Raw genomic sequence first — 27,173 nt, forward strand, 5'->3', positions numbered from 1 at the left:
TTTCATCCACAGGGCAAGAGAACTTCCCTTAGAAGAGGTTTATTTGCTAAAAAAGTACATTACTCTGAAATTGAGGGTGCTCTGCATGAAACAGCAGCTGTTCCCATCTCTGTCCTTGCCCCACTAGCAGACACAAAGGTTCAGGGCTGTATACACTTGCAGAACTTGCCATGAAGATAAGGTCTTCCCCATTCTAGAGAAAGAGGCAAAAAATGAAAGTGTCTTTAAAAGACCCCAAACAAGAGGCCCTCTGTGGCATCCCACTCGGTCACTGAAAGGCCTGGGACTAGGTCCCACATGGCAGACACCGTTCCTGGCTGTGCCGGAGGGACTGAACCTGGGGGAGGGCTGCTCAGAGCAGGCTGCCTCTGGCGGCTGCTGCAGGTGGGTGGGTGGATCCAGCCTGACTCAGCTCTGGGCTCAGCCCATCATCTTCGTGCACCAGGGATTTGCTGCCTGCTCTTGGTGACGCCTGAGTTCTGCCAGCTGTGGCTGATCATCCTCATCCTTGCTGAGCCTCTGCTTCCCTCCAACATCTTCCTGCAGCAGGTCCCAGCAGAAACAGGGACACTTTGGACATGGGCCTTGGGCTGCTCTCCGAGCTTTCTGACTGCCAGCTCTGCTGTGTGAGTCCATCACTGAACTGGCCAGGCTGCAGGTCTGAATCGGTGTGAGGAGCAGGAGCCCTGGCTGGGCAGGAGCCTGTTCCAAGTGGGATCAGGGCTCAGGCAGCCTGCTTGGTGCCACGAACTCACTGCAGTGCCTTGGATGGGAGAGAGGACACCTCCAGACACACCTCCAGCACTAGAAGGGAGCCTACAAGAGAGATGAAGAATGTGGACTTTGAACAAGAGTCTGAAGTGATGGGACAAGGGGGAATGACTTCCTGCTGCCAGAGGGCAGGGTTGGATGGCATATTGGGAAGGAATTGTTCTCTGGGAGGGTGGGCAGGCCCTGGCACAGGGTGCCCAGAGCAGCTGTGGCTGCCCCTGGATCCCTGGCAGTGCCCAAGGCCAGCTTGGGACTTGGAGCAGCCTGGGACAGTGGGAGGTGCCCATGACAGAGGGTTGGAATGGGATGGGCTTTAAGTTCTAATTCAAACCATTCTGAGATTCTGTGACACTGTGCAGGTGGGGGACAAGGTGCAGCTGGAGGCAGAACTCCCTCTGCAGTGGAGCGTCCCTTTCTGGGCATCTCACTCTGGCACTAACCCCTCTCCTCCCTCTGCAAGCCACGGCTGGAGGGGGTTCACACATCCCTGGATACACCTCCAGATCCTGCTGGGGTAACCTGGAGGGGCAGCCGTTCCTTGTGGGGCCAGGCTTGCTCCCATGTCTCATCCCAGAGAGCCCCTGTCCAGCTCCAGCCTGCGTTGACCGCGACACCGAGCACCGGCGCGGGAGCGGCTGGATTGGGGTGCACAGGGCCATGGCGGGAGTGGGATGGAGCCATCCTGCTCCATACCGAGACCGGCAAGGATGGAGGGCGCCTGCCCCACTGCTGTCCTGCGCTGAATAAACGACCTTGTGCCCGGCTGGTCTCTGCTCCGCTACCGGGGACTCGCGGGGGCACCGGGGGCAGCCGGGGGCCGCTCTGCCCGAGGCCAGGGAGCAGCAGTGGTGAGCACAGAACCGGGGCGGCGGAAAGGAGGGCGACAGCGGCTGAGGAGCCGGCCCTGTTCCGGTGAGGTGTTTCCGGGGAGATGTTCCTGCTGGGATGTTACCAGTCCCAGTGGGATGGTCCCGGTCCTGGGGGAGTGTGGCCAGCCCCGGGGGGGTGTGGCCGGTCCCGGTGGGATGGTTCCGGTCCTGGGGAGTGTGGCCGGCCCCGGGGGGGTGTGGCCGGTCCCGGTGGGATGGTTCCGGTCCTGGGGAGTGTGGCCGGCCCCGGTGGGATGGTTCCGGTCCCGGGGGGGTGCGGCCAGTCCCGGGAGGCTTGGTCCCGGTCCCAGAGGGGTGTGGCCGGTCCCGGTGGGATGGTTCCGGCCCCAGAGGGGTGTGGCCTGTCCCGGGGGGTGTGGCCAGTCTCGCTCCGCGCGCTCCCGCCCCGCCAGACGCCGTCACGTGCCCGTCACGGTGCGCGCGCAGCGCCTGCCCCGCCAATGGGCGCGCGCGGCGGGGGCGCGCGGGGCGGGGCGTGCGGCGGAAGCGGCGGCGCGTGCGGGAGCGGCCAGGCCGGGCCGGGCGGTGAGTGCGGGGTGGGGGGGAGCACCCCCGGCCCTGGCCGGAGTGGCCGAGCGGCGGCTGGGGCTGGCTCGCTGAGGGCGGCAGCCGCGGCTGGGGCTGGAGCGTTCCCCTGCCGGGACCCGGGCGTGCAGAGGGGCCGCCCCGCTCTCCATTGCTCTCCGGGCCGCTGCCTGACCGGCAGCGGGGCTCGCCGGGCAGGAGCGGCCTCCTCCGCACCTCCGGCCAGGCCCAGCCGAGCCAGCCGGGGAGTTTTATGGAGGGCCTGAACAGCCTCGTGGGAGCCGTCGGGACTTCGGGAAGACTGGCGGGGACACCCACAGGGCTCCGGGTCCGGCTGGGTGGTGGGGAGGCTGTGTGGAAAAGTTTATTCCGCGTGGGAAGTGTCTGTGCCACTGTTTGAGTTGAGTTCAGTGGTAGTTAAAATCACTTCAAAAAGGACATTAAAATTACATCAGAAAAGATGGAGATTGTTACGGGAAGGTCTGGAGCACCAGGAGGAGCTGGGAAAGGGGCTCAGCCTGGAGAAAAGGAGGGACGTCAGGGGGGACCTTCTCGCTCTACACAACACCCTGACAGGAGGAGCAGCCGGGGGGAGTCGAGACCTTGTGCCATGTAGTGTTTGCTCAAAGTGAGAGGAAAAAGGCCTCAAGGTGTGCCAAGGTAGGTTCAGGTTAGGAATTAATAGCAATCGTTTCCCTATCAGAGCAGTCAGACCTTGGAATAAATTGCTCAGGGTGGAGGCACCATCTCTGGATGTGTTGAAGAGGCGTTTGGGGGTTTGTTTTAGGGGTTATTGTGGTGGTGCTGGTGGGTCTGGGTGACCTTGAAGGTCTCTTTCAATCCCAATGATCCTGTAAAATTGGCACAAGGAGAAATTGGCTGCATATAAAGAAATTACTCTGGTGTTCCAAGAATGAGCAGTTTACAAAAGGGGGGGGTGAAGGTGGCAGCAGCTTCCCCCGAGGTGGGATGCACCTGGCTGTGCTCTCACTCCCTCAGCCTCATGCTGTGCTGGGCTGGGTCTGTGGTGCCACAGCAGATGGTCCGTGGGCAGCACATGGAGCTTTGGGGATGTTCATGCTGGTGCCTACAGCTGCCGTGGGCTGGAGCTCTCCCACAGCCCTGGACTGTAACTCTTATATGCACATGCATGCATTTATTTGGTTCCTTGAGCATTTAAATTTAACTTCTTTGGTTTATGTGTTTCTTACTCTTATTTTCCTCATATTTTGGTGCTGTGTGCTGTTCCCAGTAACATCCATCAATGTCATGCTGCGTGGAGATGTTTTTTGTTCTTTAGTGCCACGTATTTGTTACACAAACATTAATCCTTGGGTAAGCTCCTCATTAGTCTGCACTGTCCCTACCTCCCCTGTAGCTACATTAATTAGCCATTGTATTTTTCCATATTTTCCTGCAGAAAGTTGCAGCAGAGCTGTGAAACCATGGGAAGGCATGGAGGTGACCTGGGATAGGAGTTTGTCCCTCCAACTTGAGTTCCTTCTTACTCCAGCCATACTCCTCCCTGTGCTGAAAGCCAAGGGGTTGGGTTCTCTGTTTCTTCAAGGCTTATTTGAGGAATTTTGAGGATCTAATTAAAAAGGCCCTTGAGCTGAGTTGCTGAAAGCTGTGTGGGAGCTGGGGGCGGGTCAGGTTTCTGTGTTGAAGGTCATGTGTTTGGAGCTCATAGCAGAGATGAGGTTCAATCACCAAGTCATTGCAAAGATCAGGTGTTGCTACTGAGGTATTCTGTATACCTTCCAAAGATGGTGTGAGATTTCTCCCTTAATCCCCAACTTTTCTGCTGACATTATTTCAGTTCTAGCATGTCTATTCCATCCAGCTGCTCCACTCTCAGCCAGCAGTTCCTCACGCTGATGCTGGCTTTCCACGAGGTTCTCTTGCCCATCAGTCCAAGCTTTTGCACTGGGATTTTCTGATGATCCTGACTGCTGGCTTTACTGGAGGTGTTTTTTTTGTGTCTTCCCCTTTTTTTCTTCCCTCTTTTTTTTCTTCTTCCCCCTTTTTTCTTTCCCAGTAGCTCTATGTAGTTAGTCCTGCATCCCTTTGCCCATCAGCTTTCTTCTCCTAGCTTTTCCAAAAGATATTTCTGAAAATAGGAGCTGTTGAGCCTTGTTCAGAGGTGGCACATGCTGGGTGTTGCTCTCCAGGAGTGCTGAGGGAGTCTGGAAGGACAGAAGGGGATGGGACTGAGCTGCCTGCAGCTGCCTGCTCTGCACCCGCTGGAGCATGAGCAGCTCACCCTCTGGAAATGCCAGGGTTAGAATTCCTAGATATCTGTGCAGAGGCAGGCTGGTTTGGCAGAGCCTTGTGATCATCCTGAAAACATTTCATGGAATATTTAATAATTTGGCGTGGTGGGCATGGCAGGTTTCACTGGTGGGAAGCACCAAGGGCTGTGTTAGGTCACTGCTGGTAACACACATACAGGTACACACATGCTGGTAAGGAGTTTTTTCCTTTGTTTTGGGTTACAACATTGAGTGAAGAGCACAGCTCATACAGGACTTGGTCAAATTCTCCTGTTTTTGCTGCTGTGGCTGTATTTTTGTGAAAACTGCAGGTTGGTGTCCCTGACCGAGGTTGCTGACTGCTGCATTCTCGGGCACAAAGGAGGAAAGGGCTCTTTGTGTCTCTTGGTTTTATAGAGCCCTGCTATAATAATTAGCTGCCTGAAATTAATATACTTCTTGCAAATACAAGCTTCCAGAATCAAGGAAAGCGAGCAGTGTGCCTCTTACCATCGAGGATTACCAGGAATTAATCTTTCAGTGCAAAGGGCACAAATCTCGGGCACGCAAACAGGGTTTATTGAGCTGCGTGCCAGTGCTTAGAGCAGTGATGGATGAAATCCCTGGCAAATTCAGATGCTCTGGCTGTTAATTGCCTCCCCACCTGCTCATCTGCCTCCATCCCCTGTGTGCTGGAATCTGCCTATGGGTGTCAGTCACAGGAGATGGATGGTGACACATGGAGCTGCTGGGTGCCTGCCCCAGGCCAGCTTGGGCTCTCACGCCTGGGCTGTTCTGCTGTCACTGGGTCCCAGCTTTCCTGTTGTGCTGGGAGCTGAGTGAGGGAGCTCAGCCTGGCACTTGGATTTTCAAACACAAAGCCAAGCTGGGAGCAGTGGGAGAACTGTCTGAACCTCCTGCCTTTACGATGAGCATCTTGCCATGTTCCTTGTGCAGTTCGCAGGTAACACGGGGGGGTTCTGGGATTCCCTGCATGGCTCCTGCTGCCCTGCAGGATTATCTGGAGTTGACAGAAGTCACTGTGAAAATTGTGCTGCTCTCATTCAGTGTGCCTGGCCAGCTCCTGGCTCAGACTGATGTTTGGGAAGCTCTACCAGTGATAATTGAGCCAGGAGTACGGTAGAAGAACATGCACGAGCCCAGCAGTAGTTTTTGAACCTGGGAATTAGTTTTCCAAAGGAAATTATTTGGATCAAAATGTAACTTCAAAGCTTTGGCATCCTTCTCTTCTGCCTTCCTTGCTGATCTCTTTTCTCTTGTGTTCTAGTGGATTGCTGCAGATGTACTTTGGTGTCTTCTCAAGTTCATTTCTTGAGGGCTTAAAACGAGAACTGTGTAATCAGTGGCACAGGGTATCCCAGAATCCAGTTTATTCCCAAAAACACAGGCACCTGCTCAGACTGAGCACTGCTTATTCCCTAAATCTGCCAATGTTGGCAAAAGGTAAATCCGTATTTATAGTAAAGCCTGTGTCAGCCCATTTCTGGAGTTCCCCTGATGCTCAGTAAGAGAAGCCTAATATGTGTTCAGAGGAGTCCAGGGGACCCCAAAATGTCACCTGAGTGGTTCAGAGGGACTTGGGGCACCCCAAAGTGTGATGCAGCATAGTAGATAGGGTTCCAGGACACCCCAAAATATGACCATACAAGCACCAGCCTGTACAGGCTTTTTGAGTGTATCATCGAAGGGCTTTTAGGTGTGTGACTGTGTCAGAGTACCTGGTAATCATTGTCATTTGAGTTTTGGGGCAGAGGTTTATGTTCCTGCTGTTTATTAACTGGTTGGATGGCAGGAAAGCTGTTCCAGTGCCTGGGCAGAGTGAGGCTGCAGTTGGAGCTTGTGGCTCCAGAGCAGTGCCAGGCTTGTGGCAGAGCTCATGCCACCATTTATCTGAATGTTCCTGAACCCAGCAGGGAACATTTTGCCCAAATCCTGAGGTGGCAGCCCTGTGGCTGCTGTGTTGTTTGTAAGTGGTCCCAGGAGTGTTGCACAGGAGCTGCACAATCCTGTGTTTTGATTGTGATTTCCAGTGTTTCCAGTGTTTTCTGTTGGTAATAGGAGTGATCTTAAAACAGGCTTTTCAGTTTGCCTCAGGGACTTTTTGAGGTTTATTTTTTCCCTGGTCATTAAGGCAAATGGCCCAGCTCTGTTATCAGGGTTGGAAAACCAAGTCCTGTCCCAGGTCTGGCATGGGACCCAGTGAGGATGGATATTTCCCTTGATTTATGCCTGGAACATTGAGATCTTTCCTCTCTCCCCAGCCCCTTTCTGAAGCTGTGCTGTGGAAGCTGCAGCCATATTTAGCCCCAACACAGACCTGGATTGATCCCAGCCCAGTGAGACAGTGGGCTGTGCATTGTCAGTGCTGCTTAGGCCAGTGGGAAGTTGTGGACTCCTCCCATAAGATACAGCTCAGCACCTGTTTCCAGAGGGGAAAACCACCCACAAGGACCTGCTGTGCTGTGGGAGAGGCCTTGCTCACAGTTGCCTTCTGCTCATCTTTCAGCATCCCCCCCTTCTTTCCCTGATCCATTCTTCTGCTGAGGAATCTTCTAGTTTTTATTTTTAAATGTTTAGTCACTGCATTATGGCAGTGCCTCATGTCTCACTCTTAAAAATGGACTCTTCTGAAAATCCCTGGAGATCGGAACAGTGAGATGAAGGGCACACTGACACCTGTGCCACATATGGCTCTGGAAGTGCTGACACCAGTTCTGACACTTGCTGGAAACCCAGATTTTCACCTCCCCCCTTACCTTCTGTGTAGCATTTCCCAGCAAATGCAGAAATATCATTTTGGCCTTTCCAGGCTGGCTTACTACAGGAATACTGAGTGAACCCCTGTAGTTTGCTCCTGTGCTGGTGCCTTCCCTCCTGAGCAGAGCAGCTTGGAATGGCCAAGGACACCTCATTCTGGTTGGCACAAAGGATAGAGGGATGCTCCTGTTTGTGCCTCCTGGCTGTACTGGCTGAGCCTGTCAGCTTTTATCCTGCTCAGAGCCCAGGAGAGAGGATTTCCTGCATCTTCAGCTTTCTTCTGAGCCTGTTTTCTGTACCCAGTGGGGTGTGGCTGGAGCTTTGGCTGCTCGCTGAGATGACAGGAGAGAGGCAGGTGGGTGAAAGTTGGCTGCTATCCACAGCATTTATCCTGTGTAGGGTGGCAAATCTAACATAATGAGGGGTTTCTTACTCCAGGGTGTGTTGGGTATCTTCTCTCTGGCTTGTTTTAATTTTTGGAGCAGACTGCTGCTAGAGAGCAGCAAGCACCTTGTTTATGGCTTCCATCACCCACTTTCCATACTGCCTTTTACTTTACTGGGACATTTGCTTTTTCTCCATCCTGGTGAAGTGAGAGCAAAGCTTTCCCAAGGACTTTTCTGCTTGATGTTTGTTGTTAGGTTCTGGTGGATGAGCTGGTCGTGTTTTGGTGAGCCCTGAGGACAAGGCTCCTGCTCCAGGTCACATGGGTGCCTCCACACAGAGCCTTCCAGCTGATGGCTGCTTTTCTTCTGGCTGTCAACTGGCCTTGGGGACATGCTGGGACATTTGAGATTCTTGCTCAAACTGGGACTGGAAATCCTTGGAGTGAGTGGCTGCCTGTGTTCCTGAGTGAGTTGGAAAGCAGTGACTGGAGCAGTGTCCATTGGCATTCAGGTGCTGGTCAGTGCCAGGTGTCTCCACAGCGTTGTCTTCAGCCAGAGCAGGGTGTCTGTCCATGCTGCTGACACCAGTGTCCAGCTGTTCCACTGCTTCTCTCTATCCTTTCCTATTCCCAAATACAGGAAAACTCTTGTTCAAGTTCAATTTTGCCTTTTCTGCCACATGGATAATGCCAATGTAAACTTAGAACTGCTGTTTTTCTTTTCTCCTGCTGTCTTCTCTGTGCACGACCTCTCTATTTTTAACCTGCCACATTCAGATTTGTTTTCCTGAGCCCTCATGACCTCCATGATATTTTGACTTTGGAATATTTAATACAGCATTGTAGGCATCCTGCGTGGCCGGGCGTGACTATTGTTGTTGCCAGCTGAATAGTCCTTGTTTTCTTGGCTGCTTCTTGCGTTCTCAGCTTTCAGTGGCTCGGAGATGAGCCCGCCAGGCTCCCTGTACCCACTTGGCTATTTACAGCCCAACCCAGTAGCCATGTTTATTAAGTTCTTGGAATCCTCTGGAACAGAAATCAAAGTGCTGCAGAGGGGCTGGAGGAAGGTTTGGTACAAATGCCTCGGCCCATCAGTACCCTGGGATGGGATAACTGTCATTGTTGCTGCTCTCAATTCTGCTGATTCCCCTGGGAACACAGAGCACCTTAGAAATGTGGTTATTTTTATCACTTTATATGGGTCCACAAAAAATATTTGTTTGTTTTTTTTTCTTTTTTTTTTTCCCTGTATTGGCTGTTCAGGGTGAATTTGCTGAGACAAAGATAAATCAAACTTGGTATTTCAATGCTCCTTCGGTCTTGCATTCCTGCAAGTGCTGACTGTGACAGAAGGTAGAGTGAGGAACTCAGTGGTCAGTTCAGGGCACTGACCCATCCCTTCAGCCTGGAGAAAAGGAGGCTCGTGGGAGACCTTGCTCTCCACAGCTCCCTGACAGGAGGGTGCAGCCTGGGGAGGCTGGAGCTTTCCTTTTTGGGATGTGCATCCCAGAGCCCCTTCTATGTCAATGACCAAGAGCAGCTGTGTGGCAGACTCCTTGAACAAAAATTCCAACAGCATCTTCTCATTTTGAAGATATTCTCAGTTATACTTTGTTTTTTGGTAGCAAATCACTCCAGGTGAGTTCTCAACTGGAGAAACTGAAATAACTCTTAACAGTGTGTTCCTTGACTGAAGAAATAGGAGGCAAATTCTGTCCTTTGAGTTTCCAGGCTTGAAATGCTGCTCAGCCCAGGAAAGATGCACCTCTGGCTTACACTGTCAAGCAGTTTGATTTGTGTGGGTGGTAGAATTGGTGCTGGTGAGTAATATTTTATTGTGTAACATTCAGATCAGGCAGAGCTGGGGCCAGAATTCAGGATTCCTTCAAGGCCTGGAGTGCTGCTTCTGCCCAGAACTGGGCATTTCTCTCATTACAGTGATCCAAAAGCATCACAAATCGGTTTAAGTCAAGTCCCTAAGTGTGCTTTTCTCTTTCAGGTTTAAACCACCTGTCCTTTGACCCTGCCAGCACCGAGTCCCTGGGGTTGGGCAGTGCTGCTGGCCCGCGGCTGACGGACAGCCCGGCTGAGGATGGAAGTGGCCCAGGAAAGAGGAAGAGGAGCAGCATTCCCCCAGGTGAGCTGCTCCCAGCTCCACTGCTGCTCCCAGCTCCACTGCTGCTCCCAGCTCTACTGCTGGCAGGACTCAAGGGTTCTGTGAAGAGTGGCCTGGATCCAGGGGTGTGGCTGTGCAGGGTGGGCAGGGGGAGCTGTGTGCTACTGCTGCTGCAACCCCACCGCTGTGCTTAGAGCCAGGCTTGGTCTGTGGGGTCTCCCCAAGGAGTATATAGTGATAGAACAGTGGGGAATGGCCTCCCACTGCCAGGGGGCAGGGACGGATAGGATATTGGGAGGGAATTGTTCCTTGTGAGGGTGGGGAGGCCCTGGCACAGGCCAGCTGTGGCTGCTCCATCCTTGGCAGTGTCCAAGGCCAGGTTGGGTGGGGCTTGGAGCAGCCTGGGACAGTTCAAGGTGTCCCTGCCATGGCAGGTGTTGAAATGGGATGGTTTTTCATATCCCTTCCAACCCAAACCCTTCTGTGATTCTCTATACTTGTCCAAATAGATGTATTTTCCTAACTGAATGGAATCTCAAGATTAAAATCATAACCTTAATTAAAAGCAGGATAAGGCACCTCAGGCTGAATGACTGGAGACATTCACATTTAAGATAATGTCATAAAAACAAAGTATTAAATGAACTGTATGATATTGTAATGTCAGATCAAGGAGTCTTGCAAGGAAAACTTCGTAGATGCCAGCTTCAGGATTTCTCATAGAGCATTGGAAAAAAAGGGAATACAGAATAACGTCTTTGCAGATTATATTGTGGCTGAAAACTGCAATTCCACCAGTGTGACTGGGGAAATGTGGCACCTGCTTGTGCTATGGAGGTGGGATGTTACAGCATGGACAGAGCAGTCTGTGGGAATGAGGTGGGAACTTCCCTAGGAAGGTTCCAGGTGCAGAAGGGAAGGATGAGGCTGCACCTGAGGCAGAAGGAAGGTGATGTGCAAAGCCTTCAGCTGCAGAAAGAGAGGGTGAAGTGCAGCTGTTTCCCTGGAGAGTTAAAAATCTTTGAAGGAGAATCAGGAACTTTACAGCACAATTCAAGGATGGTTTTGATGAGCTGGCAGAGCACTTCCAATGGCAGTGGGAGGATCTCCCTTCAGTTCAGTGCAGTCTGACAGTTTATACCTGCTGGATGTGTCCTTTGTTCCTAAATCTCTTGTGAGGAATCAGTGTCTCCTTACCTTTAATTAGTGCTCCTCAAGGCGGCTTAGAGCTGTTAATTGCGGTGGATGAACCATAACTGAGGGGCTTTAAGGTATTTTCCAGGTCCCAGCTACTCTGGAAGCACAGCACTGGTGGGTTTTTTTTTTCTGGTTCTTCCCTGAGAGTGGGTTTAGCTCTGGTTTTGGGTGCTGACACTGCAGAGTCTCACTGGGCAGAGCTGAGATCTGCTCTAAGCCCTTAATCACTTTTATGTTCCTCTCAACAGAAGGTGTCAGAAATCTGAGCCTGGACTCCATTCTGATGGGATTGCCAATGTCCGATCCGACTGCCTGGGCCACCGCCATGAACAACCTGGGCATGGCTCCCATGGGCATGACAGGACAGCCCCTCCTGCCTGGTGAGCTGAGCCTGTCATAGCTCTTTGGGAACTGCCTGTTGCACTGTGGCTGGGTAGACACCCACCACGTACACACTGAGCTGTGTTTGAAATGCATTCATGCTGCAAGTGATTTATTTAGAGACCTGAATCAAGAGGAGACAAGAATACATGTATTTTAGTGCAAATAATAGTTTTTGTGGGGTACCCCTAGGTATCCTGCAGTGGTGCAGGAGGAGGAGGATGCCACACAGAGGTCAGGAAACCATGATATCCAGGAGCATGTTACTCTAATCTGAACTGCAATGGCTGGTAAGGGAGGGAGGAAGATGAAGAGGAAAGCAACAGGGTAGCAAAATGGATATAGCAGAAATTAATGGAGAGTTCTGCTCTAGAAATGACCACCTTGTAGTGTGAAATACATGTGCATGGCTGAGTCATCTTGTACTGGATGAAAGAGCTCCTGCAGGAACAGAGCTGAGCTGTGCCTGATTTCCCAGCAGTGCAGGATTTTGGACATCAAAGTCCTGAATGGACCTGACTGTTCCAGTGCTTTGCTGCACTAAGAAGGATGCTTTCCCTGCCATAAGACCTGCCTGCTCACCTGGGGAGGGAATATCTGTTTTGGCAGACGGCACAACCTCCACTCCTCCACTTTGAACAGCCCCAACTCTCTCTGCAGTAATAGAGTTCTCTCCTGTCCCCTAGGCCTTATTTCACATTTGGCTTTGCTGTGGAGATGCTGTTTCCGTGTCATTCTCCTTCTGACATTGTTCCATGAAGGAAAAATCAACACAAGTCTATCCCATGGATAAGGATACAATTCCCATGTACTCCTGCATCCATGTTTCACAGTTGGAACAACAAGGTTTCTTGTCCCTTCCTCCAAAAATGCTGGTTGGTGGCAGAGGATTGGCCACAAAAACAGATCTGTGTTTTTGCTGTGACTGTGTTTCAAAATACTGAGGAAATGGCCGGCTCTTAGCTGCTGCAATTGCTGCGCTTGTCTGCTGGGTGAAATGATGCTCTAAATCCCAGAACCATTTAGATTGGAAAAGACCTCCACATCAAGTCCAACCTGTGACTGATCCCCACCTTGTCAACAGCCCAGAGCACTGAGTGCCACATCCTTGGATACCTCCAGGGATGGGGACTCCACTCCTTCCAATGCCTGGCAACCTTTTAGATGTACAAATTCTTCCTGATGCCCTTAAGCCTGTGTCACAACTGTCTGTGCTGCTGAACTACTTAATACAACCAAACTGGGTCGGGTTTTCCACTGTTTCTATATGTCACAGGTATCTTTTTGTGGACAAACCTCTCTGGGAAGATTTGGACACTAGATGGGAGCCAGTATCTACAGAGGCGAGAAGGAAGCAATTCATTTGAATGGAGAAAAGTTACTTGACTCTGGCAATGAGCAATGAGATAGTTTTAAATCATTATTTTAAGGACACAGATCTAAAGTTTGATGTTGACATGCTCCTGATTTTCACCGGCATGTGTGGGAGTGTTCCCCGTTTGCTGTCAGAGCTCGCAGTCACTGTATGACTCTACCCACCCCTCGCTTGACTCCCTTATTCTCTCCCCCATTTAGATTTTGATCCTGCTCTTGGAATGATGACTGGAATCCCTCCAATCAACCCCATGATGCCAGGCCTGGGGATTGTCCCACCTCCCATCCCTCCGGACATGCCAGCTGTGAAGGAGATCATACACTGCAAGAGCTGCACTCTCTTCCCACCTAACCCACGTAACTGTCTGCTTGTGCTTTGTCTCTTTAGGGTATCCCTGTGCTTATGTTTATAGAAACCCAGGTGTGTGTGAGAAAATGCCATTCCTGGGACTCACTGCTGGCAAGAGGCTGAGCAACAGGAAAAGCCTGTTCTTGTCACTGTTTGCCATTTCCAGAAATAGCCTTTTCAGCTGCTAGATTGATAAGGTTTGGGGAAGAAGCCATTCCAGTCACTGAGTGTTTGAAGTCCTCATGGTTTGATTCTCGTGTGCAGTGTGAGGTGTAGCTCAAGCACACAAGTCTGGAGTTTGTGCAGTTGCAGCACAAGGAATCCCCTGAGTATGTTTTTTATGTCTTATTTACATTAGGGTAGTTTTTTTAAACTGTGATTTTGTAGCACCTTCCATGATGAAGTTGGGAGCTCCTGGTGCTGCTTGTGTTCTTTGACAGCAGCTTAGTGAACCTCCTGCACTCAGGAGAGTGTTTGGAGGGCTCCAGACTCCCAAGATCTTTTTTTTTGCAAACATGCTGGTGAATGTTCTTATTTTATCCAGCACCTCAGCAGTGCTAAGGATCCACTCCGTAAATCTGAGTGTGGCATAGCCAGGTGTGTGTTGGGAGGAAGCCAGGAAGGTGTGGTCATCTCTCAGGAGAGAGGAGCAGGTGGAAGGAATGTGTGCTGGCAACCCAAAACCTGACCTGCTCTGCTTTCTCTCTTCAGATCTTCCCCCTCCGGCCACGAGAGAGAGGCCCCCTGGGTGCAAGACTGTGTTTGTTGGAGGCCTGCCGGAAAACGGGACGGAGCAGATCATCATGGAGGTGTTTGAGCAGTGTGGGGAGGTCATAGCTATCCGCAAGAGCAAGAAGAACTTCTGCCACATCCGCTTTGCTGAGGAGTTCATGGTGGACAAGGCACTTTACCTGTCTGGTGGGTGTGTTCGGCTCGGAGGGAAGCTTAAAATTCTGGGACAGAACTGTGGTGGTGTGTTTTAGGCAGAACAATTGAATTGGGGAAGATTTCTCTGATGCTGGGTCAGTTTGTCTTCTGCTGCCTTTGCATTTCTGCTTAAATATATGAAAACAGCTCTTGAGAGGAAAGGCAGCAATGCTTTGTCACCTGAAAACGTTTACAAAACACTGGACTGAGGTGCAGAGTCTATTTCCATCTTACATGGATAAGTGTCCAGCTAATTCTGTAGATAGTGCCTAAAAAAATGGACATTTGCTCCTGATTTGCTGACTGGTGGGCTGGACTTACTTGGCTAGTTGGCTTGTCCTAGTGGGATTTTATTTGGCTGATTGGCTTGTCCTAGTGGGGTTTTATTTGGCTGATTGGCTTGTCCTAGTGGGGTTTTTTCCCTGTTAGCTGAATCTTCTGGGCTCCTTTAGCCATGGAAGCCTCAGGTGAGTCCCCTGTCCTACTGACCAGCCCCCTCCTACCAGGCTACCGCATCCGGCTGGGCTCCAGCACGGACAAGAAGGACACGGGGCGGCTGCACGTGGACTTTGCTCAGGCGCGGGATGACCTGTACGAGTGGGAGTGCAAGCAGCGCATGCTGGCGCGCGAGGAGCGGCACCGGCGCCGCCTGGCCGAGGAGCGCTTCCGCCCGCCCTCTCCGCCCCCCGTCGTCCACTACTCCGACCATGAGTGCAGCGTGGTGGCTGAGAAGCTCAAAGGTGAGAGGGGCTGGAAGGGCAGAGCTCTGCCGTCTCCAGGGGTCAGCACGCAGCAGGTCTGCTGCCATCTTCCTTCTTTTGTCAAAAGCCCTCTGCGCTTGAATCATCTCCATCTCAGGATGGAGAGGACCTGAAGGGTCACCTGGCCTGACCTTTCTTGGTAGAAGCATGGTCTAGACCAGATGGCACAACACTCTGCCCAGCCCAATCTTGAAAGCCTCTGGTACTGGCACTTTAACAATGCTGCTGTTGTGAAAAGTTGTCCCCAGGAGTACCCGTTCCCCCTCATCCTTTCCACATAACTCTCTTGTAAAAGAGGAATTTCCATCTACATAGCCCTCCCCAGGACACAGTGACGAGGTCTCCCTTAAATCTTATTTTCCCAAGGCTGAACAAACCTGATGAGTGCAGGAAACTTGTGCAAATCAAAACTGTTCAGTACAAGTTTCTTCCACATAATTTTGGTTAAGGTTGGAAGGACTAATGTAAGACCTTCTTGGAAGCCTAAGATTCATGTGTGATCTGATGATTTTGGAGGTGGAGGTCATCTTTCAAAAAAGGGTCCATCCCAGTAGATGTGACATTTTCCAGTAAGTTTCTAGTGCTTGTTCCTCCTCTTGCTGCACCTCAGCCGGTGATTAGCTCATCACCTTGGTGCTGGACTTGCCTTCCTTTGTACAGCCTCGTGTTCAGATCCTTCCCTGCTTCCAGGAGTTGTGATGAGTCACCTGAAGGATGCTGACCTTTGAAGGAGCAGTTGAGCTCCGAGGAAAGGACCTGAAAGCTGCCCAGGCCACCCCATAGCTGTGGTGTAAAATTGTCCTTTCTTCCTGCAGATGACACCAAGTTCTCGGAAGCCATCCAGACCTTGCTGACCTGGATAGAACGCGGGGAAGTGAACAGGAGAACTGCCAACAACTTCTACTCCATGATCCAGTCGGCCAACAGCCACATACGTAGGCTCGTCAACGAGAAGGCAGCTCACGAGAAGGAGATGGAAGAAGCTAAAGAGAAGTTCAAACTGGCTCTCTCAGGGATCCTGGTGCAGTGTGAGTAGTGTCTCTGAGCTGGATGTTGGTTGTCTGGTGCAGGGAAGACTTAATTTCCGGAGTCTGGAGAGGCCCCACTAAAAGGGCTCTAGGAAAAGAAGTGGCGTTCGCTACAGTGCAGCTCTGGCTGATTTGGAATCACATAGCACTAACCTGGCAAAAATTCCTTGTGGTACTTTTTACTGGAGTAAGATTCCACATCTGGGGAGAGGAGAAAATGAATTCTGAATTTGTTTCCTCTTAATTATTGTCTTGTTATTAGTTCTGTCATCTTTTCAACCCCTCCTGTGCACAGACAAGGTAAGTTCCTGGGAATCTGGTGCCTCAGCGAAGTGTGCAGGATTTGTTTGCAAAAGGTAGGAGCAGCAGAGTGCTTCCAACACCCTGTTGCAGACCCTGGGTCTTTCAAATCCAGTACTTTATAAAACCAGGAAGTCAAGGAAGATGCATGGACTGTATTAATTCCAGAATGTGATTTGTAATAGTTCCTCAGACCATTCGTTGCCTCCTACACATCCTTGCTTTAGTAAATCTGAATGTTTTTACTTCATTACAAGTACCTTCTCCACAATTGTACTAATTCTCTTTGAGCCCCTTGCCTAGCTTTTGAACATTCTTAACTTTTGGTTTTGTATCTAGTAATTTTAGCTGTTACTTGATTTTTTTTAAAAATTATTCTTTTCCTTTATATTCTGTTAATGGTAAAAACTATGAGCACACGGTCCAGAGGGACATATAATGAGCCCTGCAGAGTAAGTAGTAATAGAGACTAGTGCGTAACTCCACTCTCTAAAACCAAGACTGATACCTCAACCACTCTTAGGTTACTCTAAGGAGCAGGGAGATGTGTTTATTTTGTGAGAATTATGGGTACTGCATCACAAGCGTAGAAAAAAATCAAGTGGATGTGCTTTGTGCTGTGGGTGAGCTCTCAGCCAAGGAGAAACACTTTGTGTATTCCAAGAGGAATCAATCCCAGGACCCGGAATAGCTGATGGCTGGTGCCTTTGCTTTGGTCCTGGTCGTGTTCTTGTAGCTCACACAGGCTGTGGCACTGTCCAAGGGCCAACTCATGGTTGTAGCTCATCACCCCATTTCAGAGGTGAGTCCTGCCCCTTTGGACTCGCACTCCCAGCCAGCCTCACACAGCGTATTTGGATATTTTTCAGCACCTGTGCTGCCTTTTTTTTCCACATGTCCTGCCTTTTTCCCAGCTGAGAGCAGAGCCCTTGCCCCAGTTGGTTGTTGCTCTCTGAGCGTTTGGCACTGGCCTGGTGAAGCCCATAAGGCTCTTTCCTGACACTGAGCCCCCTCCCTGAGTGTAGCATAAGCACAGTGCAGTGTTATGAGAAAAGGGGAGCCAAACCACATGCCTGATTCCACTTTTTTACTCCTTTACTCTTGTTCGCCCTCTCTGGATGCTATTCGGGCCCGATTTGCTGCTGATTTGCCACTCCAGTCGAGCAGATAGTGGCCGTGTACCATTCTGCCTCCAAACAAAAGGCTTGGGACCATTTCACGAAAGCTCAGCGTAAGAACATCAGCGTGTGGTGCAAACAAGCAGAGGTTGGTAATCTTTTCTTGTGTTAGATCCTCCAGCACGGTCTCTTGCTTGTCAGGATGTTGATGTTCAGTTTGCACGATGCTCACATGGATAACACCACCTTCCTTCACAGTGTGAGGTGGGAATCACTCAGGAGGCTCTTGTGGTACAGGTAATAAATTTTCTCTTGGTATTTGTGTCACCAGTAACAATACAGCGAGACCAATCTGCTGATGGAAGTTGTGCACAATAATAGTCATAATACTGATGATAAATGTTGATTTTTTTTTTGCTGATTTTAATATTAAAGCAAGAAGGATTTCTAGGGAGATTAAAAAAACCAGCAACTCTAAGTTTTGTCAGAATCTTTTATCACATTTTATGTGATATTTCCACCTTGAGGTGGAAATAGTTGCAGATGAGCAGCCTGGAAAGCTTGGGGGAGGATGTTCTCATGTTTGTGTATTTATCCCGTGAAGTGACGTGATGAAATGTGTTTTAAAAATGGTGATCAGAAAGGAACTGGTGGAAGAAGGTTAGTCACTCCCACTGCTCTTCCTGCAGGAAGAAGAATAGTTCTTAGTCCAGTAAGATTTGATAAAATCAAATAAGAGAGTCAGGCAGAATGTCAGAAATAAGGAAGCTAAGGTAAAGAGAGGGTGTCCATTGGAAGGTGATGGGTGGGAAGATGTTTGTCCTGGGGGCTGTGATGAGATCCATGCTGCCAGCTGCCACATTGGGGGTGCAGGGCCTTGCACTTGGCCTTGTTGAGTCTCATGAGGTTTTATCCCACTCCTCCACCCTGTCTTGCTCCCTTTGGCTGTCATTCCTTACCCCTAGAGTAAATCTTCCTGTGGTTCTGGATTTGTCTGGGATATTGAGTTCCTTACTACAAACTTGTAAAGCAAGTTCTCAGCAAAGCCAGGAGGTGTCTTTCCCCTTTAACATTATTTAACATCCAGAGTGAATCTCAGCAAAGCTGAGAGGCTGCTGATCCATGATCACTATAGGCCAAGGATGTGCAGGCCTGGGATCCCCATGGGCTGGAGGTATGGCCTGTGATCCTTGTGTATTAGGGGGTCCAGGCCACCTTCCTGCAAAGCTGCAGCCCGGAAAGACTCTGGATCAGGCCCAGCTGAGGCCCTGCTGGTAACAAGCAGGTGATTAGTCCTCCACCATGCTGGAACACTCCAAATGCTCATGTTGTCCTGGGAAGTTTCCAGGTGTGAGCTCCCCATGAGACTGTACCTATGGGACTTTCCAGATCCCACCGAGTCAAACCTTTGTAGCAGCTAAAAGAGGAGCCAAGGTTTCTTTTGCACCTGAGAAGCCAAGTGCTGATTCAGATTCACTCTGAGCCCAGTGGTCCCGTTCTTCCCTGCCTTCTGATTGCTGGCTGTGGCTGGGGTGGGAGCTCTCTCTCCAGTTGGAGCTGTCTTTTGTTCCGAGGTAAGTTCTCCCAATAGGAAGAGGCTATGAGACCACTGGTGAGGCCTCTTTCAGAAGCACTTCAGCTGCCAGGCTCAGTCTTCTGCTCTTCCCCAGCTTAGAGACTGCTTTTAAAGGAAGGTGGAAGCCACAAGATGCAGCTTCTTGGTACAGATTTTGGCAGATACTTATATATTTATAAAAATTCTGCTAGTATATGGTACATTTTTGGGTGTAATTTAAAATGTCTCTTACCTCATTGTAGATATCAGATGCTGGCTAAAGGGTCTCTCAGCCTTTTGGGGTCACCTTGAGGAGGTCCCTGTACATGCAGGGGTGCAGCTGTAGCTGGGTTTGCTCTGTCCCAGCCCAGGTTGGGACTTTTGGCTCCAGAGAATTAGGGCTGACTCCAATTCCTCATGGTTTGCACAGCAAGGCTGAGCTGCCTCATCACAAGAGCAGAAGGGAGATGGAAGAGTCTGTAATCCCAGTAGCTCTGACAGAGTGACTTGTGCTGTATATTGCCCTTGATCTAATAATCTGTGACAGTTTTTAAGTCATGTCCTGGAATTGTTTTTTGCAGACCTAGATTTCAGGAAATTTTCATTCAGCCAACCTGTTCCTCAAAATCTGTATTGAAACCCTCTCTGCTTCTGAACCCCAGGAGATCCGTAACATCCACAATGATGAGCTGATGGGCATTCGGAGAGAGGAGGAGATGGAAATGTCTGATGAAGAAATAGAAGATCCATCAGAGATGAAAGAAACAGAAGAGTCAGGTAAAATCCCTTTTTACAGCTCATAATGTGAGCTGTGAAACCACAGAAGTGATTTCTTTCTGGCAGTGGGAAGCCATTCCCCTTGTCCTGTCCCTTCATCCTTTATCCAAAGTCCCTCTCCAGCTCTCTTGAGCCCCTTTAGGCCCTGGAAGGGGCTCTGAGGTCTCCCTGGATCATTCTCTAGGCTGGACAGCCCCGGCTCTTCCCAGCCTTGCTGTAGAGCAGAGTGGCTCCTGCCCTGTGTTATCCCAAACAGCTGGAGCCATTCTTTGTGTGCTCAGGATTTGTAACCTGAGCTGCTGAGCCCTTGTGCAGGGTGGGGAGAGCAGCCAGGGGCTCCTTGCTGTCCATGGTTTGATTGCTGTGCTGTCCCCAGCGCTGGTGTCGCAGGTGGAGGTGCTGAAGGAGGAGAACGACAGCCTGCGCTGGCAGCTGGACGCCTATCGCAACGAGGTGGAGCTGCTCAAGCAGGAGCAGGGCAAGGCCTCCAGGGATGAGGACACCACCAAGGAGCAGCAGATGAAGCTCCTCCAGCAGGCTCTGCAGGGCATGCAGAAGGTAGGCCTGGAATTTTTCATAGCTGGGGCCATACTGCAGGGGAAGGAGGCTGGGATGGGTGGCAGAAACACTTGGAAAAACACTCTGGATCTTAGCAGGATCCAAACTGGCAGAAGGGAGCAACTTTGTTGTGTCCAGTTTTGCTAAAAACCCCAAAGAAAATATTGATACCTGGGATTGTGTATGAGCTGATAAGTCCCATGGAAGCAATCCATAGTTGAAGGATTCCTTGTGTGCTCTTTACTGTGACTTCCAAAGTACCAAGTCTGTCCATAACCAGCTGAGTTAGGAAATGGGAAATCCCATCCATTGGGGGTGGAATTACTGCCTCATGTTTACACAACTGTGCTTTTTTCTATGCTAAGATGCAAAGGTGTTTCTAAGGTGGATCTTTCTTTTATACTTCATTTTGTCTTCATGGAAAAAACCTTCTAAATTTTATGGTCTTTGAACAATAGTTGGTGGAAGGCAGGTTGAGAAGGTGGAAGGCAGGTTAAGAGTTTATCTTTTCTCTTCCAGCATCTTTTGAAAGTCCAAGAGGAGTACAAAAAGAGAGAAGCTGAGTTGGAAAAAGTAAAAGAAGACAAACTTAAAATAGAAACATTACTAGAAAACCTGAAGGAGCAGGTATGTGCCATGCAGGTCTTCCTTGTGCCATCCTCACCTTTGTGGCGAAGGACACCTGTCCTGCGCTCCTAGTGAGAATGCCCAGCCCTGGTTTCGAGCAGTTGTGCTTGGAAAGTGAGGAAAAATTACTTGTCCAATTGCAGGATGTCTGTCAGGAATGGACCTGCAGTTGCTTCATGTACCTTTGAGACAATCTCAGCAACTGTATAAATAAAATAGGACTGTCACTGAACAGTGTACAGTGGTATCACAGCTGGAACAGGGTTTTCTGCAGAGTGAGCTTTTAAAAGACAAGAAAAAAGGTCTCAGTTATCAGACACTGATATTTACAACTGTGGTTTAGAAGCATGTTTTGATCTGCCCTCCATAAAACACTTTGGAACTGGAAATTTTTGTGGTTTAATATTTTTATTCTTGCTGCGTTTATTCCAAACAAAAATCCATGCAGAATTCCAAACAGAAATCATTAGTGCTGCTTCTCAGGTTTGATTCCCCTCTGATTTGATTGTGGATCTGACTCTACACTTGCTGGGTTCTTTCCTCTATAGCACAGACACAATTACAAAAGAAGCATGAGGCAGCACTTCCCCGTTGGCCCACAGAGCCAGATACTGGGTTTATCTAATTTTTCATCTTTAGTCCTACTTTTTTGTGCCAGGAGCTAGGGAAGATAATGCCTTTCTACTAATTAAAAATGGTTTTGTGTATTCCAGTAATCATCAGAGCAGGATCTTCAAAACAAAAATAACAGATTATCATCAGTAATCTTTCCTTTCTTTGCCTATATATAGCAGAACATGGCAGATGAAGAGGACAAGGAGGGAGATGCAGCTGACTTGCAAGGGAATGTAAGTCCAAGAGCTGCTGCTCTGGGATAGTGGAAGGTGTCCCTGCCTGTGGCAGGGGGTGGAACGGGGTGGGCTTTTAGGTCCCTTCCAGCCCAGCCCATACCATGATCCTGTGATCTTCAGGAGCAGGCAGTGTAGCTGCTGGGCTGCAGTCCCTGGATCAACTTCTACAGGGCAGAGCTGCTCTTTCTCCTCTAGAAGCAAATGTGGAAGCTCAGCCTCAGCCCTATGAACTGAGAACTGCGCTGGTGTAAGAATTTGAGCAAACCCAGGGGACCATTCAGTTCTGTCTTGGTTACTGGCCTCCCTCCAGCCCATCTCACTGGTCACTGGAAGCTGTTCCCAATTACAGCTGTCCACAGCTCTCAGGGTACTGGAATTCCGCATAAAACTCGGGAATGAAAACAAGTTCTGCTTTTAGTGCAGCCACGTCTTTGCATTGTTGTGTTTATGTCAGGGATAATAAATTATGCCTAATTCTGTTTTAATTCAGTACCACAGACTCATGTCAGGGACAGTCTGATCCTAAGCCCTGTTAGCCCCATGGCACTTGATTAATCCCATTTGTGTCAGTGTGGACATTTGAAAAATAAACCTCTGCAGCTTAATCAGTCATGGCAAGGCCATGGTCTGGTTTGTATTTTGTTGTTTAAAGCAAGGCCTTTGTGGAGCATATGTCATGTCAGGGAACAGGGCTGGTGCAGGGTGTGTGGTGGCATCTGCTGAACTTTGTGACCTTTTCATCTCACTTGGTGGATGACACCCAGCACCATGGACACAGCTGTGCTTTGCTGGGAGCAGTTTTGAAAATAAACTTCAGATACAGTAATGATTGATGCAGTGACTCAGAAAACCAGGAAAACACCCTTGGACGCTCTGTGGAGCCTGCCCAAACCAGTCCCTGGTGTGCCAGGTTGTCTGGAACGTGTCCTGTGGGTTTGTTTTGCAGGAGAGCAGCACATCCAGAGTTTGTGCCTGCAGCCAGGAGAAAGAATATCCAGTGGAGAAGACCTTGAGCAACAGCCCTGTGAAATCTGAGCGAGAAGTTCTCTTAGTTGGTGAGTTCTGCTGGCTCAGTGGTGATTCCAGAGACCTGAGCTGGGGGGACCTGCTTCAAGGTGGCCTTGCACTCCTCCTGCCCACCTCTGGCTCCTTTGGTTATCCCAAGGAAGGTGGGAGTCCTGGAACTGAGAAAAACCTTGAGCTTTGCTGGGGTCAGGGTGTGACCTTGTGACCCCTGGCTGCCTGCAGGGGCACAGCTGGTGTTCCCAGCTGGCTTTTGTCTCGTGACAATGACCTTTGTGTTGTTCCTTTCCCCAGGGATAATTTCAACGTTTCTCCACGTGCATCCGTTTGGAGCCAGCATTGAGTACATCTGCTCCTACCTGCAGCGCCTGGACAGCAAGGTGGGTGTGGGACAGCCTGGGCTGGACAGTGATTCCTGGGCTCTACTCCCTGCAGAAATCTGCTGGAAGAGAATGGGGAATGGGATGAATGTCAGGATGACAGGAGGGTTTGTGTTGGGAGGGACCTCAAAGCCCATCCAGTTCCATGCCCTGGCAGGGACACTTGCCACTGTCCCAGGTTGCCCAAAGCAGCCCAGCTTTGGGGTTCACCACTAACTACACCCCCAAGCAGTCCCATGTCCTGCTGGCTTTGTGCTCCTTTTCTGAGTAAAGGGGGGGCAACTGTGCAAAGGCTTCTGGAAGGAATTACATCGCATTCCTTCCTTTAGGAAGGCATTACATCTCATTCTCCTCTATCCTGGTCTCCAGCTGTCTTCCTTAAAGAGCCCCAGGGACAGGAGGCTCCACAGTCATGGGAATCCTGTCTTGGGATTGGAACTTATCCAGCTGCTTGTGTATATAAATGAGTGTTTAGTTTACCCTTTCCTAAGAAAATGTGGCTCCCTGGCCTTGCTCACTCCAGCCTTATAAAGAGAGAGTTAATAATTTTATCTCCTCATTCTAGCTTGGAATTCGTCTGTGGGGCCACCAGCTGCCTTTATTTTGGTTTGAAACTCCTATAAAACTGCCATCATAGCACTCGGCTGCCTTCTGGAACTTCCTCTTTGGTGTCCACAGTGCAGAGAAGGGCTTCTGGGAGCTTCTGCTTGGGAGAACCCCTGTGCAGAGCCCACCCTTTAACCTGTGCTATGGCATCAGTCTCCTCGTGTTCACTCACACTTAGGGCTATTATCATTGTCCTTTGGGTTCCTTCTGAGCTCTTCTGTCTCCTCCTTGACTCTTGCAGGACCTCAGATTAGTTTGGGATGCTATTTTTAACCCTGAGCAGATCTTTGGGCCTGAGGTGAGGCAGGAAGAGAGAGAGTACTTGGAAGTACAACCTGATTTCTTGAAGCTGCCAACAGGAAAGGAAAGGGAATATCTTTCCCCTGTTCCCTGTCCATCATTCTCACTAAGAAGATCAGCAGAAAGCACAAAAATTAAGATCCAAGGTGGTTTAGAGCCATGGAAGAGCCCTTCAGAAGTTGCCAGTAGCCCTGAGTGTGGCTTGGCAGGACCTTGGGCTCACCTCAGGTTCCTTCTGTGCAGTGGTGCAACCCCAGTCTTAGCTCTGTCACAGCTCTTGGTGTTTCAGCATTAACCCCAGGAGTTCAGGGAAAGCCTGGATGAACTTCGGCCATGTAACTGAGCTCGAATTATCACCAGCCATCAGGGCTTCCATCTTCCCTTTCAGTGCTGTTTTCTTTGTGTTCCCCCAGATCTGCACAGCAGAGGTGGAAGTGCTCATGACACGACTGCAGAACACGTTCCGGCAGGAGCTGAGTGGGGTTGGGGCCAGCCTGGAGAAGAGGTGGAAGTTTTGTGGCTTTGATGGGTTGAAAATGACTTGAGCTTTGACTTAATGCTGAAAACAGTGGGATATGGATGCTGAGAAAACCTGGGATGCTCCTTCCTCTGTTCCTGATGATTCCCTCACACCACGGCCTTGGGGTACAAAGTATAAAAGTGAAACCAAGTCCAGAGCAGCATGGGAAGAACCTCCAAGTTCTGCAGCTGCTTCGATCAGTTATTTGTTATTGGGCAAGTGCTGTTCAATATATTTGGGGAAAAAAGCTCCTACGTGACCCTTTGAAGCACAGCGTGTTGACTCTCTGTTCTACCAGTGTTGTATGTGCTTGTGTGCCCAAATTCCTACTCCTCAACCTTCCTTCTGCTGCGAAGAGCCACAGACTGTCCTGAAGCAACAACAAAGGGTCATCTTCTGGTTTCTAGATCACCAAAAGGGAAAAAAAAAGGCATTTTTTAGATATTTCTATGAGTAAAAACCAAGGTATGTTTAAACAGAAGATTTAGATGCGTCAGGGGCCTCTGAGCCAAGGAATTGTTTCTTTTTTTGCTGTTCTCTCTGTTAGCAGTTAAGCTGAGATGGGGGCAGAGGGGGATTCTGGCAGTGCCACTCCTGCTCTGGGTCAGTCTGTACAGAATCTTTTACATGGGAAGGGTGTTTAATTTTCTGGGGATGTGGGTGGAACAGAGCGACATCAGCCTGGCTTTGGCGATTTTTACCACCCAGTTCCTTCACCTACTTTGTTTTGGAGACCAAGCTCAAGACTCCTCTGCTCCTAACCCTTCCCAGCCCTGTTCTTCATGTTCCCAGTGCATGCTATGCTCTTGCCCAGCTGTGCAGAGGTGCAGAGTAGCACAGCTCAGCCCATTCCAGCCTGCCTGGAGCCCTCTGGATCCTCCTGCCTGCAGCAGCCTCACCTTCCTAGCCTGGTGTCACCTGCAGAGCTCTCAGTCACCCTATGCAGTATTCCTGTTCTGCCAGACATCCCAATGTGCTCCCAGCACAGCAGCTGGCACAGTTCCAGCCCCTCCTGTTTGTTCCCCATGCCCCAGGTGTTGGTGCCCTTCACTTGGGCTATTGATCCCACCTCATCTTTGAGGGAGAAGCCCCAGTTCATATGTTCCTGTTCTCAGGCATTTCCTGAATGTGTGACACATCCCCAACCCCGGTGTCATCCTGCTAGGTGCTTCTCCACCCTGTGCCACAGCCAAGGTAGTGCCCAGGTGAGTACAGGGACATTTCTGGTGCGTTCTGTGTACCTGGCACAGAGACCTGATGCTGTGTGAACCAATCCTCGTCCAAAACTCCAAAATTCCACTGATGATGCCAGGCCTGGAGCCAGCTATTGACCTGCTGGCTCTGTTTCTCCCCTCACCATTCCCTGCAATGGAAAGGACAGAGGAGAGCACTTCCTGTGCTCCTGCTCTCTTTCCCACTCACCCCAAGGCTCTGAGGTCTCTTCAGCTCCCTTGGATTTCTTCCTGCACCTTCATCCTCCAGCCCCAAGAATCATCCTCCTCGTTGTTGTTTCCACTGGCAGAGCCTGGCACCTGTTCTCCCCCGGCACTGGAGGAGCCAGAGTGGACACAGAGCAGACACCCCTGCTGTGCTAGGTGGGAATGTGGCACCTGTCCCTTGGGGTCAGCCAGGTGGAGAGAGAGCAGGGTGGCCTGTACTCAGTGAGAGCTCTCCTTGGGAAAATCAAGGAAGAAACTTCCCAAGTCAGGACAGTTGCAGAGCCCTGAGAGCAGCCGTGGCTGGAGCACCCCAGAGTCAGGGAAGGCGTGGGGTCGGTGGGGATGGGGCTGGACTCCCCAGCGTGGCAGCTCCCACAGCACAAGGACTTGCTGGGTCCCAGCCTCTGTTGGCTGCAGGGTGGGAGCTGGAATGGGGCCAGGGCACCGTGGGCAGACAGAGCCACCTCCTGAGGGTCTGAGGTGGCTGGGGCTGTTGGAGAGACCAGGCAGGTTGTTCCATGGGACAGCAGAAGGGAGAGGAGCGAGGACCTGTGGGGCAGTGGTGGCTGGTGCTGTGAAAGTAATTCAGGGCTAGAGCATCCCAGGCTCCTGCTGCTTCCCCTGTCCCAGGGCCTTTCCAGAGGGGCTGAGGTTTCTCCCAGGAGATATCCATCCTGCACATGGGCTGCTGAGGTGACATCCAGGGATGAGTGACAAAGATCTTCCCTTGGGACCAGGCTGTTCCCACATGGGCTGTTCTCCCTGCTCCCAACACTGAGCGCTTGCCACACTGGGAGCAGATAAAAACCCTTTTAAAAAATGTTCTGAATAGTTGTGTCCCTGCAGATGATGAATGCTGTATTTTTAAGGAATAAACATTTTTTATGGGCAAATCTTGGCCCTGCTGCTTTCTTTGTCATTCCAACCCAAACCATTCCATGATCATGGAGCCTGGCTGTGGCACCCAAAGGGCTCATGGATGTATTAATTGGCAAGGAAGTGCCAATTTTGGATGTTGATAGAGGTTTGGGAGGCTCTCCAAGGTCTGTAACCCTCAGGGAACAACTTGAGCTGTAGAGCCACCCCATGAGGTCTGTGAGCCCCCCAACGGCAGAGCTCTGCAGGGACCCTGGAGGTAGAGAGCATCCATGTGCCCAGCCTGTGCCAGCCCCTGCCAGCCACTCTGTCATGGGGAAGATGCCATGGTGGAGTACCAGGAAGGTCTGCATGGAGAGCTGAGGTGGGAATCATTCACTGGCCCTCCCCAGCCAGCCTAGGCAGCACATTCCCTGTTCAGGTTTCACCTGGCAGCACAGCTGATGCTTCGGGGGTGTCCTGGTTGCCCATGGATGGGAGTGAGGAAAGCTGAGGATGGAGGGGATTGA

At 50.4% G+C, this 27,173-nt stretch overlaps 1 protein-coding gene across 3 annotated transcripts; it reads left to right on the top strand.

The window, feature by feature from the left end:
• The first annotated feature begins 2,132 nt into the window (after positions 1-2,132).
• On the top strand, positions 2,133-26,681 carry ENOX2 (ecto-NOX disulfide-thiol exchanger 2). 3 transcript variants are annotated; one of them, XM_059859743.1, is made up of 15 exons: positions 2,133-2,186; positions 9,601-9,738; positions 11,163-11,294; positions 12,871-13,026; positions 13,730-13,936; positions 14,452-14,685; positions 15,522-15,734; positions 17,194-17,300; positions 19,370-19,484; positions 19,861-20,042; positions 20,562-20,669; positions 21,461-21,517; positions 22,467-22,575; positions 22,838-22,923; positions 24,243-26,681. In XM_059859743.1, the coding sequence occupies exons 3-15, from the start codon at positions 11,198-11,200 to the stop codon at positions 24,372-24,374; spliced, it is 1,803 nt and encodes a 600-aa protein (XP_059715726.1). In that variant the 5' UTR covers positions 2,133-2,186; positions 9,601-9,738; positions 11,163-11,197; the 3' UTR covers positions 24,375-26,681. The 3 variants fall into 3 exon arrangements, with proteins under 3 accessions (XP_059715726.1, XP_059715725.1, XP_059715724.1); XM_059859742.1 differs by lacking the exon at positions 2,133-2,186 and adding an exon at positions 2,543-2,846; XM_059859741.1 differs by lacking the exons at positions 2,133-2,186; positions 9,601-9,738 and having other exon boundaries at positions 11,144-11,294.
• Positions 26,682-27,173: the final 492 nt, after the last annotated feature.

The sequence above is a fragment of the Haemorhous mexicanus genome, chromosome 14 (genome assembly GCF_027477595.1).
Source record: "Haemorhous mexicanus isolate bHaeMex1 chromosome 14, bHaeMex1.pri, whole genome shotgun sequence".
Classification (NCBI taxonomy): Eukaryota; Metazoa; Chordata; class Aves; order Passeriformes; family Fringillidae; genus Haemorhous; species Haemorhous mexicanus.

Coding starts and splice junctions, on each gene's coding strand:
- ENOX2 (XM_059859741.1), top strand. CDS start 11,147: ATGTTCCTCTCAACAGAAGGTGTCAGAAATCTGAGCCTGGACTCCATT. Junction 11,295..12,870: donor AGGACAGCCCCTCCTGCCTG/GTGAGCTGAGCC, acceptor TCCCCCATTTAG/ATTTTGATCCTGCTCTTGGA. Junction 17,301..19,369: donor TGTGGTGCAAACAAGCAGAG/GTTGGTAATCTT, acceptor TCTGAACCCCAG/GAGATCCGTAACATCCACAA.